The following is a 17,855-nucleotide window of genomic DNA, read 5'->3' on the forward strand; positions in this document are numbered from 1 at the left end:
TTTAGAATGAGAGAGTTCATAAAAGAACTATTCTAAGCTCAGAATGAAAATGCAAGTAGTTCTAAAGAAAAAGGTTATTTCACAGGTCAGAACTCTTGTTTTGAAAAAGGTTGTCTGTTTGAAAAGACTTTGATAAACTAAGTTCAATTTTTTATATTGGTTCACCCCAACCTTAGGCTATGTCTTGTCCTTACCCTTCAAGATGAGATTTCACTAACACAACCAGCCACAGTTGGACCAGCAACCACTAGATTTCAACAACTTGTTAGTTCTCCAACTATACTTCATACCTAGCCTTAACTAGACTAGCAACACCACTAAATTTCAACCTTACCAGCCATTGTTGGACTTACAACAACAAAGGGGTTTTGTGTTTTAGACTACACAGATATAAATTTTCACCTTATACAGGGTTTCCACTTAGGAAAATTTAATATTTCACTTCTATCTTAGATTTATTACAAATTACAGACTCAATATAAAAGTGGGTCACTCTCAAGAAAGATGGTTGAAGTAGAATTTTCAAATTTATCACACAGAGATCAAGCACATTACATTGTGTGTGTGTTGGGGGGGGGGGGGGGGGGTAGAGGCGGGGGAGGCAACTTTCATCTTAGACTCAAAGTCTCCTCCTTCATTCATTTTCTTCATCTCAAAGCAAGTTCATTGAGTTGTTAGGTAAGGGAAGCTTTAAACTAACTTTAATCTTATTATTGATGTGTTGAATCACTATTTTTAGCTCATTAATGGTGTTTTAATTCAATGTTCATGTTTGGTAATGAAAGATTTGAGTTGGAGTTGAATCACGGCTCATTAGAGGGACGGTATAGAATAAATCTTGATTTTGCAGCCTTGTGGCGCTTAAGCGTGCACTGGATAGCACTTAAGTGCAACAGAGGACCATTGCTATCAAGAGACTGGCGCTTAAGTGCAATCTGGCAAAGTGAAAATGGTGTTCATGCTAAGAGCGGGCACATGGGCCCTTAAGCATGAGTTTCAAGGACTTTCCTTTTGATGAATTCCAATTAAACTGCAATATTATATGCTTCTTGAAGTGTATGTGAACCTTAAATGAAATGGATTAAGTTGATTTTTTGTTATTCCCCATGCAATTCATATTCATATGTTGACATTTGGTGTTTGATCATGAGAACTTGTGTGAAAAGTCTCGTGATGTGTAGATGAGCTACGTGAGAGTTCATGATTGGTAATAATGATATGAATGACAAATTGATGAGGAATTGAACAATATGAGAATGATGAATTGAATTAGATATGCATGATGAGTTAATGATGGGTTGAATTAATATGTATGGATTGAGTTCATGATGAAATGAATTATATCGATGATGGTGGATAAATGTATTAATGATGTGATACAATGTTGGATTTGAATAATCATAACATACATGCATTGATGAATGACATTGCATGTGAGTGTGCACATAAGTTAGGAGTGCTAGGAAGACCCTCAACCTAGTGTTGGAGGTTGTCATGGTGACTAATGGTGAAAGCCTAAAACCACACTTACATCGCATGGTTAATTTGAGTCTCCCTGAATGGTCAAGGTGTGACTATATTAAGGGATGTGCTTGGGCTAATTGCTCAAAAAATGAAATCTCCTTGGAATAAAGAGTCAGTATGACATAACATGAAAGTTAGACATGTACATTAACAATTGTGACATGATAATGATGTGATACTTGATGAGTTGTATAATATCATTGTTATAAAAAATGTGAAGGACTTTTTATATCTATTTTAAAATGGTGATTTTATATTGTTTCAATTATATGATGTTTCTTTTAAAATAAGTTTATCTTTGCATTTTTTGTTGAACTATGATCATTATGTTACCTGACACAGGAGAAAATTATGATGTAACTTTTGAGGAGCATGCCACTCATGATTAATGTGAACTTGGTGATGACTTTAGGGACGAGATCTAACCCTTGATCTTTTATTTATGCTTTATATTAGTGGGAATCAACTTAGGATTTAGATATATTCTTGGATTTATGTTGTATTTATTTTTTTAATGAGACCCTTGAGATTTATTTTAGAGATTTGTTTATGATATTTTGATGATATAAATGCCTTGGAGCATAAGTTTCTTTTGACTTATGTTTGTGATATTTATATGACATATTTGGAATGGTGAAAAAAATATAATGACTCTTATAAATTATTCTGCCTAGAACCTCTAAAATGTGAGGACCGTTTGACTAGGAGAGAAATTTTAATTTTTTTAAAAGAAGGGTATTTTAAGTATTTTAAAATTTATTAAAAAAATGAGGATGTGGAAAGAAAAAAGATAGCAAAGAGGAATGACCCTAAAGTAATCCCGAAAGTGTTGAATCGGGATGACAGTTGGTTGTAGGTTTTTGACTTTGGCCTGCCACGTAGGTTCTTCAAATAACTTGCAAGTGAAATTGATTTGGTCATCTTACAGTTTCATTACATGGGAGAGACTTTAAGAACATAATATTTTTATTTAATAATTAGAAGAAAAAAAATATAAGGATGGGCCTGATAATGTATGAAACTTAAAAATTACTCATTCAAATTTATGACTACCAATAAATATGGCCTTACTCCTTTATGGCTTCATGAAAGTAAAAGAGAAACTAGAAAGGAAAATGGAGACTTTTTGTTTTATGAAAGGAGAAAATGGAGACTTATGCTATTTGAATTTTAAAAAAATAAATGGGAGGAGAGAAAGTCTAAGACCCGTTATATAATCTCCTAGATTAAGATAACAGAGACTGATTATTTTTGTACTTCAAGAACAAGACAATCCCACATTATTTTGTATGAAGACAAAAATACCTTTATATCAAAATACTATTTTCTTCTTTACTTTTAGGTTAAATGACCATTTTCATGCTTTGTCTTATTTATTTTGTTTAAAATTAATTTTTATCTTTATTTTAATTCTTTATCTTATTTAAAAGGTTCAAAATGATACTTTATTTTTTTAAAAGCTCCTAGTGTTTCGTTAATGCACTTTGTAAAGCATTGTAGTTGTTTTGGTCCTTTTCTTTTGTATCTAAAAAAAATTCAAAATTAACTTTATCTTTTAAAAAAATTACTTTAGCATCTTATTCTATTCTAAAAGTTTAAAATAGTCTTTCAACTATTTACACATATTTAACTTTATACTTAAAATAACATTAGGATAAATATATTTAAATAATTAAAAGGCCATTTTAAACCATATAAATAAAATAAAAAATAAAAATGAAACTTTTAAAAAATAAATGATCATTTTAAACAAAATAAATAAAAACAGGCCAAAGCTGAAGGCTTTGATCTTACTCTACTTTAGTGCTCCGTTCTATATAAATAATTATATTTTATACTAACACTTTAAAAAGACAATTTGGATTGGGGTTTGGGTCCAGACTTATGAACGGTTCCATGTTCTCATATAGTTCAATGCCTGAAAAAAATTAGATCAGGTTGTTTAAACTTGAAAAATATTGTAAAATAATAAATATATTAAAAAAATACTTATTTTATTAAAATAAACACTTATTTCAACAAATAAATTTAAACAAATTAATTCATTCTTCAGTATCGGAAAGTAGGCAAAATTTTGCTCCATTTAGTGAAACAACATTTTCATTTGTGAAGAACTAGACCAACGCGTGAGCACAGAATTTTTTACATGCGTTGATGTCGATTTGTTGTTTGCATCCATAGGCTTCTCATGAAGTTGTTCAAATGAGTCTTCCCGATTCTTCGGGATCAGTATCTGTGTTGGAACTTCAAATATGAGTAGTTCATTTTGTAGCCATCTGGAACATCAAACACATGATTTTCCTAGTTTCATTCTCATCTGGTTCCACAAAATCATCAACCATTATGTTGGGTACTACACCGGCGTTGTCGCATGTGGCGGCGACTAAGGGCTGGAGGTCACGAGGTGGTCGGCAAAAAATCCAAATCTGACAGTCCAGATTTTTGAGAAAATAAAACAACGGTGATGTTGTTGAACACAGCAACGGCAGAGGGTCAGAGGCTCACGGCCTCTTCGATGAAAAACACAGATCTGGCAACAAAACCCAGATGGACAAAATAAAAGGAATATTTAACAGAGAAGTAGGAAAAGAGGAAAGGGAAGAACCACTGACAATCTGAAACATAGATTTATAGATCTGGAAATACGGTTTTTTATAACACTCATACATCATGTCTAACCAATTAATTTCTTGTGTTTTATGATTTATCAATTTTCTTGAGGCATCTGTTTCAATATCTGTATTTTGCAAATATGTCCAACTCGTATACAATACTATTTTATACGAGGACTAGTAGGCAAAAATCCTTTAAGCTCACTTTCAGGTAACAGATAATACATCTTAGCCATCAATTTTTTTGTTAATATATCCAACGGCCAATACTTGAAAGCCACAGATGGTCCAATTATTTCATACCTAACTTTTTTATCTAATTTTCTCCCTCTAGTCTCATTTCTACATCCGAACAAAACAAAACGTGCTCGTTATAACTTTAATGAAGCGTGACTTTGTCACTTGACGTGTCAAAGATGCACTTTCAAAGGACAATCCTACCAAAACAACAATGTCTTGATTCAGATAGTGAGCAACTTGTACACCATCATATTTAAATATGCGTTTTACACTTTTTGTTTTCAAGAGGACTAATACATTAGAGGAAAACATAGAAAGAAAGGAAGTCTTTATTTTCTCTCTATACAATTTGTACCCCCACGTGATGAACTTACCAACTTCCAACCAAACTGAACTCTACCCCCATATTAACATTTTTCAGAAAGCCAAAAAAAAAAAATGCTCAATGACATGACAAGACACCAAAATGCAAAAATGAGCAAATTTTGAAGAGAAAAACAAACACCTTTGCTCAATTTAAACTCTTCAGCCTTTTGCTCCCACCACCTTGACCTTGTGTACATAATCAGATCAGCAGCTACCTGTGCAGCAAATCAATCAAAATATGCTCCAAGCTTCTAATTCTAAAGCTTGCTGGCAAAATACTTGGGAAAATAGCTATGATACAAAATCTACATCCTTCTGTTATCCTTCCTAAATATATGCAAGCAGCCCCAAAGAGAGAGAGACATATTTGCAAAATGTTAACATTAACGGCGATGGATTCCGGCTAAGCAACTCAGCATCTAATATAAATGTTAATTTGTATCCAAGCTTGCAGAAGGGCCCGCCTTTGGAGGACTCCCAGCAAAATCACTTGAATAGAATTCACTTGGCCTAGGTGCCTGAATGTTTAGATTGTTGGAGTTGGAAGAAAGGTGCTCTTGTACAATCTACAGGGAAAGTATGAACAAACTTCCAGCAGTTAGGGTATGTATATTAAGTAGAAAAGAATGAATGAAAGATCAATTAATAATAACCAAAGTCATCATTTCACTCAACGAGACAGCAAATCCAAAAGTATAGAAGATAAAAAAAATAGTAAATAATGTCATCTTGAAATTTTAAAGTGACAAATAAATAGAAACAATATTTTCTTCAAAAATATAACAAATGCACTAGTCAATGTTTTCCAATTACCAGATCACCAACTTCAGAACCCTCTGAGTGGAAGAGAATAGGGCGACATCGTTTATCTTCATTCATCAAACTTGAATTTTGGAAGTGGCTCACAAGGGCAGATTTTCCTTGAATTCGAGCATATGCCAAAGATGCAACTTTTTCACTATTAAATTTCTCCCATTTCTTCCCATTGAATGTCTGCAAAATCAGACACAATGCTAAATTAATTTTCACTATTGATTAAGGGGAAGATATCATTAAGCTTTACTACTTACACTTTCTTAAATAAATGCCAAGATATCAATAACTGCTAAATTAATTTTAACAAGATGAAGAAAATAACAGAAAATATACAAGAAAATTTTCACTCAGCAAAATAATAGAAACATGGAAAAAAAAAAAGAGCCAAAGATATATTCCCATAAAAACCTCATAGAATGGAATAATAAGAAAGGGTGACAGCATGTTGATAAATGCATAGCCCACATTGCATTTTTTCTGCAGTAAGAAGAAAAAATTAATCAGCTTCACAAGTTTAAAAAATTCAGGGAGCAAACATCAACACAGGAAAAATAAACAACTTCTAGAAGAGCAAATTATTTACCTTAAAGTCAATTGGCAGATAGAGAAAATCATAAGCACCCCTATGATTTTCATCAATGGCAGCTAATAACATTTTTGAGGTGTATCTGCAGGTTATAAACAATTAATAATATATTATCTAAGAATCCAATAAGAAAACATATATGGTTAATAAACACTTAAGAGTTAATCATACTTGTTTGGGATATTCTTTATCATTAATGTAGTCCTTGTATCTTCACCACTTCTAATCTTATCCAAATCGAGCTGAAATTGCTTCTTGCTATCAACTTGGCTCCCATTGTTCTCTATCCATCTACTCCGAGCACGGTCAGCCAAACTCTCCAAAGTGGTAGGTGGCAGTCCTGGATAAGGACCATTTCCCAAAAAGACAGGGCTAAGCCTTGGAGAAGATCTCATTCTTAAGTTTGATGAACCATTATCAGATATATTTCTTGGGATAGTAGTGTTAGGATTAACAGATCCACCCGCATTAACCATGTAATTTCCATCATTATGCCCAAGACCAATGCCTCCATAGCCAACATTATTCATGAATGAAGTTTCAGATGACTCAGGATGGAAACCAAAGTGCCTCTCAAAAGGCAAACCTGATGGGGCAGAGCCGACATGATGGTGGTGATGATGCTGGGATGAACCAACAAAAGAACTATTCTGAGTTGAATATGGGAAGGCATGGCTCTTTCCATTGGATGCAGCAAACGGATGCCCCACAGATGATCTTGGCCAAACTGAAGGTTTGGTATGCTCTGAGTAGAGAGTTGGGCTTCCCCATAGAAACTGTGGCCCAGACAAAGTTTCCACTGAGGATCCATTTGATGTTGATGGACCAATTGAGGACAATGCTCCACGATATTGGCTGAATTTAGGCTCTGGAAGTGAATGCGACTGAAAAGTAGCTCCGTGTGATGAATTCATACCGGAAAATATGTGCTCTCCTTGACTGCTCCTTCCCAAGTCATTGCCAATAGCAGCAGCCTTTACAGCGTTAGATACTTGTGGTTGCAAAATTGAAGCTAATCCAGGTAAATGATTGCCTGTTGTTGGGCTTATGATCCTAGAACCAGGAGAATGATTGATAGTTTGCATTGAATTCTGCTCAACAGGGCTGTTGAACTGTAACCAGTTACCTGTTATGAAAGTTTTATTAACTTAATATCATTTAGATAGAGAACAAATGCAAGGGGAACATAGTTATGAAGTCAGTAATGAAAAGTTATGCTGCTTAAAGATGCTGATGGCACAAGGAATATGTAGCATCTCAAAGAACCAACCTGGGGGAGAGTTAGCTACAGGTGAACTCACTTGGTATCGGAAACTCCGAGATTCTTCTTGGTCAAGCTCTTGATTTAATTGGAGCATCAAACTAAAAAGTACAAGGAATTAATGGTTATATTTCTAAACTTCAATGTATGAAGCCAGAAAACAAAAGCAGCAGATATGGAAGTAATGACCAATTCAGTAAAACTCATTTTATAGGAATGCCTACCAACAATAATAAACTTCAAATAGTTTTGACAGTATTTAAGCAGTCATACTAGGTACCAGAGAGAGATAGACCAAACCATATCATTTGCAATACTCAATTTAACAATTCTCTCATCAGTTTCGTCTTATATTGAAACAATGCAAAAAATTCAGCCAGCAGAACAGATGATTATCATTATCATAAAGATAAAGATTAACAGAAAAACAAAAAGCAATAGGAAAATTATCAGTGTACGCACTTTCTACGAGCTCCTCCAGGTCGACTAGGTTCAAGCTTTATGCGTTTACCAGCTATGTCACTCCTGTTTAATGATTTAAGTGCTGCTTCGGCTGCTCTGACATCATAGAATTCAATAAACTTGTGATGCCTCTTGTGAGGAGTTTCCCTTATCTGCAGAGACATTGATAATTAATCTAAGTTTTAAAAATAGAACACATATACACACAAATGTGAGAGGGATACAAAGCAGCAAGAAAGGATAAAATAATCACCTCTTTGACCTCTCCATAAGCCCCAAATATTTGACGCAGGTCTTCATTTGAAACAGATGGATCCAAATTGAAAACTACCAATGTTCCCTGGTTGATATCCTTGTCTGATGGATTGTCCTGGGATGTGGAAGAAAAGAAAGCCAAGAGAATAATAATGTCAGGGTATTCAATCAATAAAAAAATAAATTACAAGAACTTTAAGTTTGTAAAAAACCTTTGGTATTGAGAAATGAATGTCTAGTTTCCTGCGCCGTAGAGGTTTGTTCTGTAATGAACGCATAGCTGTTCGAGCAGCACGGATATCATAATAGGATATCATTACAAATCCCCGATGTTTGCATGCAGTGTATAGGGTTCTAATATCACCATATTGCTGGGAAAAAAATTGAAACACCATTAATAATTTATCTTGTTTCAAATTTTCTTCTTAACAAAGATATGCAGATTATCCAATAGAGGCAATGAACAATTATGAGCACCATAAGTTTTAATTGTAGCCATGGAGCAAATGTAGAATACTATAAAATATCAAAGCAAACGAATGCACTAGCTTCTAGATGAGCTTGCCACCTTGCCCTAACTTCAACCTACCTCAAAAAGGGCTCTCAGCTCTGAATCCTCCACATTACTGTTAATATTCCGAACAAATAATGTTCGAGAAGGATGCTCTCCATATGGATGTTCTCCCGCAACAGCTCCCACACCATTGGGAAAAGAATAAGGGGGCAAAACACTGCCAACGGTACTATCTGCAAAGCTTAGCTTAGATATACCCACAGTGAGACTTTCCTGTGGATCAGTTTCTAGTTCCATACCTCCACCACAACCAAAAAGATCATACTCTTCTAAGTCCTCAAGAGAACCAGGCAAACCACTTAAGTCAAAATCATCCATTATGCCAGCTAAAAGCTCCTCCTCATCATCAGGAAGGGCAGGTCCAATTGCATGAGTATCACCGTCTTCAAGTGAACCATTGCCCTCAGCATCTTGATGGAGCTTCTTAAAGCCGGATGAGATGTCGTCAATAGATTGATAAGCATTTGCAGTTTCATTCAAGTTCACTGCAGGTTAGCAAAACCAAATCAACAGAATTTATAAAAAAATGGACAATGCAAATGACAGAACTGTAAGGAAATAACCATCACATACATTTTTCATGCGGAAGAACAGGTAATGAGCTAGAAAAGAGGCTAGCATCCGACGAAGCATGGTAGGAATCAGATCCAGACAAAGCCTCCCATGCACCATTCCCTGCTTTTCCAGGTATTTTTATAGATGGAATCTTGGAAGGACCTATTGGTGATAAAAGAGTTACAGTTAATTCAACATAGTAACAAGTTAATAAGGAAAACAAAATAAAAGAATTCAGAGATTTACCCAAAGATGAAGGATCAAAAGACTGCCTCATTGCATCACCCTTCTGCCTCATTCACAAAAACAGTGACATAGAGTTATTTTGTTTGTGTTATAGGCACATAATTTTAAAAACATTAAAACTTTGGAAAATGCTAATTACACAGGAAATAAGAATAGTTATGAAAAAATTTACATCTAGAAGAACAAAAGGTAATCAAGGCACTTATTAAGCAATCAGAAAACAGAAGGTAATCAACAAAGAACTTAGTACATCAGGTATTTAAAAAACTTGATTTTTGACTCCAACAAAGGGAACTCACACCATGAGACCATAATGACCAAATTCAATCAAAATGTCCAACCCCCATAAGCAGAGAGTACAAACTAACATATCCAACCAGTCAACACTCGTGATTCCCCCACCCAAAATAAGCAGCACCTAAAGTGCTGACTGTTGAGCTTGTATGATGAAATGTTAGATGCACATAACCCAACTTCCAGTCTGCAGGTTCAAAGCTATCATCCTCTTGGGTTCTTGCATAACCAGCATGGCAGGAAACAGTTTAACCACAAAGGGAGACACAGAGACGCGGTTATAAATCTTCTTGAGAATGTGAGAGGGACTTTTCACCCTTGCCATTAGCCCTAGTTCCTAAATCTCCAGGTAGCACCCTTTACAATTGTGTTTCCATCTTCACTAGTCAAGAATGACCAAATTCCACTGATTTGGAGGATGTCCTAAACCATATGATTAAACAAGATTTGACAGCAACAACAGGCAAGGTTTCGGTTGAACTTGAAACCCGCGACAAAACTTTCAAAAGGAGAGAAAAAATATATCAAAGCAAGATGCAGGAGACAGCAACAGTGTTCCTGTTGCAAGTGAAGACAAATAAGTGAATATCAAACCCTATCAGACAAATGGAACTATAGAACAAACCCATGCGCAAAAGCAGTTCTTTCCAAGGGTTACTCACTCTCCCTTCAAAAGATTCAATTCAGTGGCAGAGATACATCACAATCCACTTCCAGCATGTCCAGACAAAAAAAAAACTTGTTAAAGGACTCCATAAATTCAAGGGATCCTAATAAAGATTATGCCCCCCATATATCTACTCCACAACCAAAATTGGTATAAAAAAAAGACACCAACTTTCCCACAATTTCCCAGCATCCAGACATGAAGCAACTTCAATATAACCCATCCAACGAGGAGTAACAGTAGTAGTGTTCACAAAAAAGAGACCAAATTGAAAACCCCATTTTAGTTAAACTGGTGTATGCAGACCGTGATAAGATCACTCAAGGCCAAACAAAAAATGCATAAAACCGTAACAGTTACCATTTTTAACCAAAGCAAGTTATCACCATAACTACAAAACCAACCCCATTTTTCACAACCAATTGGCACCAACCACCCCCTTCAACACAAAATCACAAATTTAAGCACTTTCAGGCTTCAGCAACATCATCACACTACAGAGAAATAATCATAACCGCAACCCCTCAAAATCCCCATAATCGCTGCACTCAAAGCAAATTCTACTTGAAAACTTAATCCATCAATTCGATCAACCCCAGAAGAAAAAACATTAAAAAGACTCAAAATTTGCCATTGGAAACCCCAAAAACAGTGAATCAAATGAAAACCCGTGACATACCTGAAAAAGGGTGAGAAAACCCTAAGAGAGAGAGGAGGGGCTTCAGGCTTCAAGGACGTTTTGGTCCTTTGGCACCTAAAACCAAAAGGGTTTGCAACAAATTGGAGAGAAACGTGTTGCAAGAAAAAAAAAAAAGTGAAGAAAACAAGAGAGTGTGTTGATGCAGTGTTTGTGATGGAAGCAGAGAAAAATGGAGAATCTTTAGAGGGAGAGAAAGGGTGCAGAGCATGAGCTTGGCGATGATTGGCCCTGACCCCAGAGAGTGAAAAGGAGCAGAGAATGATTGAGAGAAGGAAAATAGAAAGAGAGAAAAAATTAGCTTCAATGGTTTGGGACTTTGAGATGGTGGAGGATTCAACTGTATTTAAAGGTCATTTGGTGTCCATAAATTATAAAACAATGTTTTTTTTTCATTTATTATTAAACTAAAAACTTGCCTAAATCAAATGTTTAAGAAATTTATTTATTTATTTGAGGAGGATAATGATAAATACCAGGTATTAATGCAGCATTGATCCATTGAACCCTGTGCTTTACTATGAACTGGTTTCACTTGCCCAAAAGATAAGAACTGGGTTAAGTGCATCTTTATTTAATTCATTTTTTAAAATTAGTACTAATTCAGCAATGATCCGTTGAAGGGGTAGTATTTTTCAATTTTTCTAATGCATGTACATAAGTATTAATGTTAATTAAATGATACTATTAGATTCGCCTTATTAAATTTTAATTCTATAAAAAGTAGTAAGTATAAAATATTTTTATTTAGTAATGATTTTTTGTTAGTTTCTTAACGTTTGTTTATTATATTTATATACTGTAAAAAATTAATATTTTTATGATGAATTAATCCAAACATGCACGCGAATATTTGAAGTGTGAAACTGTTTGAGCATGATATTAATTCAGGTTTAATTCTGTATTAGGTTAGGAGTACTAGTATTATAGAGGTGTTTGCGCATATTTCAATGTATTAAAAATTGCTTAACCATATGATTGAATCCTACTCAAATTGTTTTGTTTGTCCTTTAGTCAATTATTTTTCTGATTAGTTTTTTTAAACCACGTTTATAATTTAAAAATATAAATGAATACTGTAATATAATTATGAATAATTAATTTATAAATTGTTGCTGTGTGCTGTTGAAGTTTAATAATTAAAATCTGACATCTAAGGATTAATTTTGCACATGAATACCGATTGTAGTGATTTTAAAAAGATTGACGACCAATGAAAAGGTTGTCTCTAAAGTTTAAGTTGTTAAAAACATTCTTCTTCTTAAAAAAATAGTTTAAAACATAATTTTGTAAAGGCTAAATTGTTATTTTATTTTAAAATATATAAAATCAAGATTTTCTTATTAATATATTATCAAGTTAATTTTAGAGATGAAATTCATTACAAAGAGATTCACTTTAAGATATATATTAATTTTCGAAGATTGGGTATTATTTAAAAGTTATGTAAGTATTAAAACAAGTATCTATTATGTACTGTGTAATTTTTTATAATTAGGTTAATCTATCTAAAGTATTTTCTTTAAACACATCCATATAAAATAACTAATGAGTATGCATTCGTGTTTTTAAATTGAACTAGAATTTTCGACCAAAATGATTCAGTCAGAATTTTAAAAGCATAAAATCTAATTAAAACTAAAAAAAATATTTTTTGTAATTGAAATCTAAAAAAAACAAAAAGCAAGAACAATATTAGGTATAATTCAAAAGTTATGTTACTATTAAAAAAGTATCGATTATGTACTGTATACCTATTAATTCGAGATGATATATTAAAAGTTAAATTTAACTCAAATTAAGATTGACTACTTTTTAAGTAGCAGTAAGTATTTTTGTTGCTTAAAAAAAGTAGTAGTATTTTTGTAAAAATATAAAAAAATGAGATATTTGATGGAGGAAAAATCATATAGCTTAATAAAAAATAGAATAAATATTTAATTTTTCTTGTTGAAGAACAAGTTTTCAAATTTATAATATAGAGATATATTATGCGTTAGTCCAGATTTTTCAGTTTTGTTTTTTTTTAATATTTAATATTTTATTGGACCATATGTTTGCAATTGTAACAAAAAGCATCATTAGTGAATTAATAGATAAAGATGGCTGGATGGCACATAAAAGGAAAGCAGGAATGAGTAATGACTAGATAAGTGTTTGTATGGGTAAGGTTTTATATTTTATACGGGTAAAAATAATGAGAGAAATTATATTTTATTTTTATTATGGGAATGATAATCACGTGGTTAAGTGAGATTAGTTTTTAACCTAATAAATTAGAAAACATTCCTAATCTCTAAACTAGAACACAAAAAATATCAAAGTATGTCACTTCACTTTTCCGGTGGTGGACTTTGCAATCATGAACATTGAAGAGGATGAGGAGATTCCATTGATTCTGGGGCGTCCATTCATCCTAACCACCAAATGCGTGGTGGACATGGGGAATGGAAACTTAGAGTTGAGCGTGGATGATCAGAAGGTAACCTTTGACCCATTTGAAGCAATCAAGCATCCCAACAATAATAAGCCATGCTTCAAGGTAGAGGTGATTAAGTAAGAGGCAGACCACGCTATGCAGCACTTGGCAACTCACTCCCCATTGGAAAAGGCTCTGATAAATACAGTTAATTGTCTAACCAATGAGGAGGAGAAAGATCTGGAAGCCTGTCTGGAAGACTTGGAGCAGTTAAAAGTGATTCATGCAGGGGAAGATGTTGTTGAAGTTCTGAAGAAGAATAGCCCTCCAGAAAAGCCAAAGCTGGAATTGAAGACCCTACCTATGCACCTGAAGTATGCCTTTCTAGAGGAAAATGAAGTCAAACTAGTGGTAATCAACAATGACCTATCATCAGAAGAAGAAACACTATTAATGGAAGTTCTCAGAGAACACAAGGGGGATATTGGATGGCATATCTCAGATCTCAAGGGAATAAATCCTACTTATTGCATGCACAAGATCATGATGGAAGAGGAGTACAAGCCAGTGAGATAGCCATAGAGATGACTCAATCCATCCATGAAGGAAGAAGTGAGGAAGGAAGTCCTCAAGTTACTTGAGGCTGGACTCATCTACCCTATTTCTAGTAGTGCTTGGGTGAGTCCAGTCCAGGTGGTACCGAAGAAAGGAGGTATGACAGTCATCTGCAATGAAAAGAATCCTGGAGGATGTGCATCGACTACTAGAAGCTTAATTAGGCAACAAGTAAAGATCATTTTCCTTTTCCTTTCATGGATCAGATGTTGGAGCGGTTAGCGGGTTAGTCCTTCTACTATTTTCTGGACGGGTACTCAAAGTATAATTAGATTACAGTGGATCCTAAAGACCAGGAGATGATAGATTTTACATGCCCTTTCAGTGTCTTTGCTTACAGAAGGATGCCATTTGGGTTATGTAATGCACTAGCCACTTTCTAGAGGTGCATGCTAGCCATCTTTGCTGACATGGTAGAGAAGTGCATAGAAGTCTTCATAGACGATTTCTCAGGAGCTTGTGTTGCGATGATGTGTTAAGGAAAATCTGGTGCTGAATTAGGAGAAGTGTCACTTCATGGTGCAAGAAGAGATAGTGTTGGGCCACAAAATCTCGACCCGAGGCATTGAGGTGGACAAAGCAAAAATTAATGTCATAGAGAAGTTACCATTGCCAGTAAATACTAAGGGTATCAGGGGCTTTCTCGGACATGCAAGTTTCTATCGGAGGTTCATTAAGGACTTCTCTAAAATATCCAGACCATTGAGCAACCTGTTGAACAAGGATGCAGTCTTCAAGTTTGATGAGAAGTGTCTAGAAGCCTTTCAGACTTTGAAGGAGAAGCTTGTATCGGGCCCAATAATGGTTGCACCCGACTGGAGCGCGGAGTTCGAGTTGATGTGTGATGCCAGTGATTATGCTGTGGGTGTAGTTCTAGGACAATGGCGAGAGAAAGTATTCCATGCCAAATATTATGCCAACAAGGTTCTGAATAATGCACATTTGAATTATGCGATTACAGAAAAGGAAATACTGGCCATAGTCTATGCCTTAGAGAAGTTCTGGTCCTATCTGGTGGGGTCCAAGGTTGTCATCTTCACAGATCATGCAACTATCAAATATCTTCTCACCAAGGCAGATTCAAAGCCAAGGCTGATAAGATGGGTCATGTTGATTCAACAGTTCGATATCGTCATCAAAGATAAGAAGGGATCCGAGAATGTAGTAGCTGATCATCTCTCCTGGTTGGTGAATGAAGAAGTGACACAGAAAAAGAAAGAAGTAAGGGGTGAATTTCCAGATGAATCCATTTTATCTGCAGCTGAAAGGCTCTGGTTCACAGACATCGCCAACTACAAAGTTATCGAGGTCATTCCATATGATCTTAATTGGAATCAGCGGAAGAAATTCCTTCATGATATCTGCTTCTATGTCTGGGATGATTCACATTTGTCCAAGATGGGAGCAGATAATTTGCTGAGGAGGTGTGTAACTAGAGAAGAAGCCCAGAGCATTCTATGGCACTTTCACAGCTCACCTTATGGAGGTCATTGCAGTGGAGATAGGATAGCTGCCAGAATATTGTAGGCAGGATTTTTTTGGCCCTCTCCTTCCAAGGATGCTCATGACTACGTACTTCATTGTGACCAATGCAAGAAAATAGGGGCAATTTCCAAGAGGAACGAGATGCCATTGTAGAATAGCATTGAGGTAGAGGTTTTCGATTGTTGGGGAATTGACTTTGTACGACCTCTATCATCCTCATACGGGAATACATACATCCTGGTAGCTGTAGATTATATGTCCAAGTGGGTGGAAGCCATAGCCACCCCAAAGAATGATGCAGGGGTTGTGATTAAGTTTTTGAAGAAGAATATTTTCTCCCGCTTTGGAGTTCCCAGAGTACTGATCAGCGATGGAGGGACACACTTCTGCAATGCACAACTACAGAAGGTTCTGGGGCACTATAATGTTAGACATAAGGTGGTTTTACCTTATCACCCTCAAATCAATGGCCAAGTAGATATGTCCAACAGAGAATTGAAAAGAATCCTGGAGAAGACCATCGCATCCTTAAGGAAAGATTGGGCAGCAAAGTTAGACGACGCCTTATGGGCTTACAAGACTGCATTCAAGACTCCTATAGGCCTGTCACCATTTCAGATGGTCTATGGGAAGGCGTGTCACTTGTCGATGGAGTTGGAGCATAGGGCCTACTGAACCTCAAATTCCTGAATTTCGACGACTCAAGGTCTAGAGAGAAGAGAAGATTGCAGCTACTGGAGCTGGAGGAAATGAGGCTCAATGCATATGAATCCTCTAGGTTCTATAAGTAGAAGATGAAGATGTATCATGACCGGAAGCTGCTAAAGAAGACCTTTCAGCCAGAACAACAAGTGTTATTGTATAATTCAAGGCTAAGGCTCTTTCCTAGGAAGCTCAAGTCCAAGTGTTCAGGGTGTTGGATCAAGTGGCCTCGAAATAATTAAGAAGGGGGGGTTGAATTAATTATTAATGAACCTTTACTAATTAAAAAATCTATCATTCTTAATGTTACCAAAAGTAAAAGCAATAATTAAAGTGCACAGCAGAAATTAAAAGAGTAGGGAAGAAGAAGACAAACACACAAGAGTTTTATACTGGTTCGGCAACAACCCGTGCCTACATCCAGTCCTCAAGCGACCTGCAGTCCTTGAGATTTCTTTTCAACCTTGTAAATTCCTTTACAAGCAAAGATCCATAAGGGATGTACCCTCCCTTGTTGTCTTTGAACAACCTAGTGGATGTACCCTCCACTAGAACTGATCCACAAGAGATGTACCCTCTCTTATTCTCAGTTACAACAACCCAAGTAGATGTACCATATACTTGTACCACAAAGGATGTATCCTCCAATGTGTTAAGACAAAGTTCTCAGGCGGTTAGTCCTTTGAAACTTTGTGAATGGGGAAACAAAAGAATTCTTAGGCGGTTAGTCCTTTGTTCTTTTGGAAAAGGGAGAAGAGAGACCCAAAAAGAATTCAGGCGGTTAGTCCTTGGCGAATTCTTTTTGGCAAAGGGAGAAGGGAATGAAAAAGATGAATAGCACAAGTTTTGTTTTCAAGGTTTGGAAAACCAAAAAACTTAAGAAAGCTTTTGACAAAGGAAGAAGAAGAAGAAATTCAAGAAGATGTTCAAAGAGACTCAAGGGTTGTAAAGGATTGAAATCAATGTATTCAATGTGTTGTAAAATACAAGTTAAGGTCTTGCTTTTATAGACTCTTCATGTCTGGTCAAGAAAACCATTAGAAGAGTTATAACCTTTAGAAAAACTTGAAAACCATTGGAAGAGTTACATCTTTTGATTTTTGTTCAAAACTTATCATTGGTAATCAATTAGCAAATCATTGTAATCAATTACGCAAAACATTTTTGTGAAAGGATGTGACTCTTCACATTTGAATTTGAATTTCAATGTTCAAACACACTGGTAATCGATTACCAAATCATTGTAATTGATTACACCATTTTGAAATCAATTGAAACGTTGTAAATTCAGTTGAAAGTTTTTTGAAAACAATCTTTACTACTGGTAATCGATTACAGTAAACTGGTAATCGATTACAGTAAACTGGTAATCGATTACCAGAGAGTAAAAACTCTTTGGTAAAAGCTTTTGTGAAAAATTCATGTGCTACTCAATGTTTTGAAAAACTTTTTAGTACTTATCTTGATTGAGTCTTTTCT

General features: G+C 35.2%; 1 protein-coding gene across 1 annotated transcript; it reads right to left on the reverse strand.

The window, feature by feature from the left end:
- Positions 1–4,602: 4,602 nt before the first annotated feature.
- On the reverse strand, positions 4,603–11,485 carry LOC100787152 (protein MEI2-like 5). The gene is made up of 13 exons (XM_006587059.4): positions 11,138–11,485; positions 9,498–9,540; positions 9,270–9,413; positions 8,712–9,181; positions 8,335–8,493; positions 8,121–8,237; positions 7,868–8,019; positions 7,415–7,506; positions 6,316–7,270; positions 6,142–6,226; positions 5,967–6,035; positions 5,556–5,735; positions 4,603–5,308 (listed from the first exon to the last, which is right to left on the reverse strand). Exons 2-13 carry the CDS (start codon positions 9,526–9,528, stop codon positions 5,174–5,176), a joined length of 2,589 nt encoding a protein of 862 aa, XP_006587122.1. The 5' UTR covers positions 9,529–9,540; positions 11,138–11,485; the 3' UTR covers positions 4,603–5,173.
- Positions 11,486–17,855: the final 6,370 nt, after the last annotated feature.

Source organism: Glycine max, chromosome 9 (genome assembly GCF_000004515.6).
Source record: "Glycine max cultivar Williams 82 chromosome 9, Glycine_max_v4.0, whole genome shotgun sequence".
Lineage (NCBI taxonomy): Eukaryota > Viridiplantae > Streptophyta > Magnoliopsida > Fabales > Fabaceae > Glycine > Glycine max.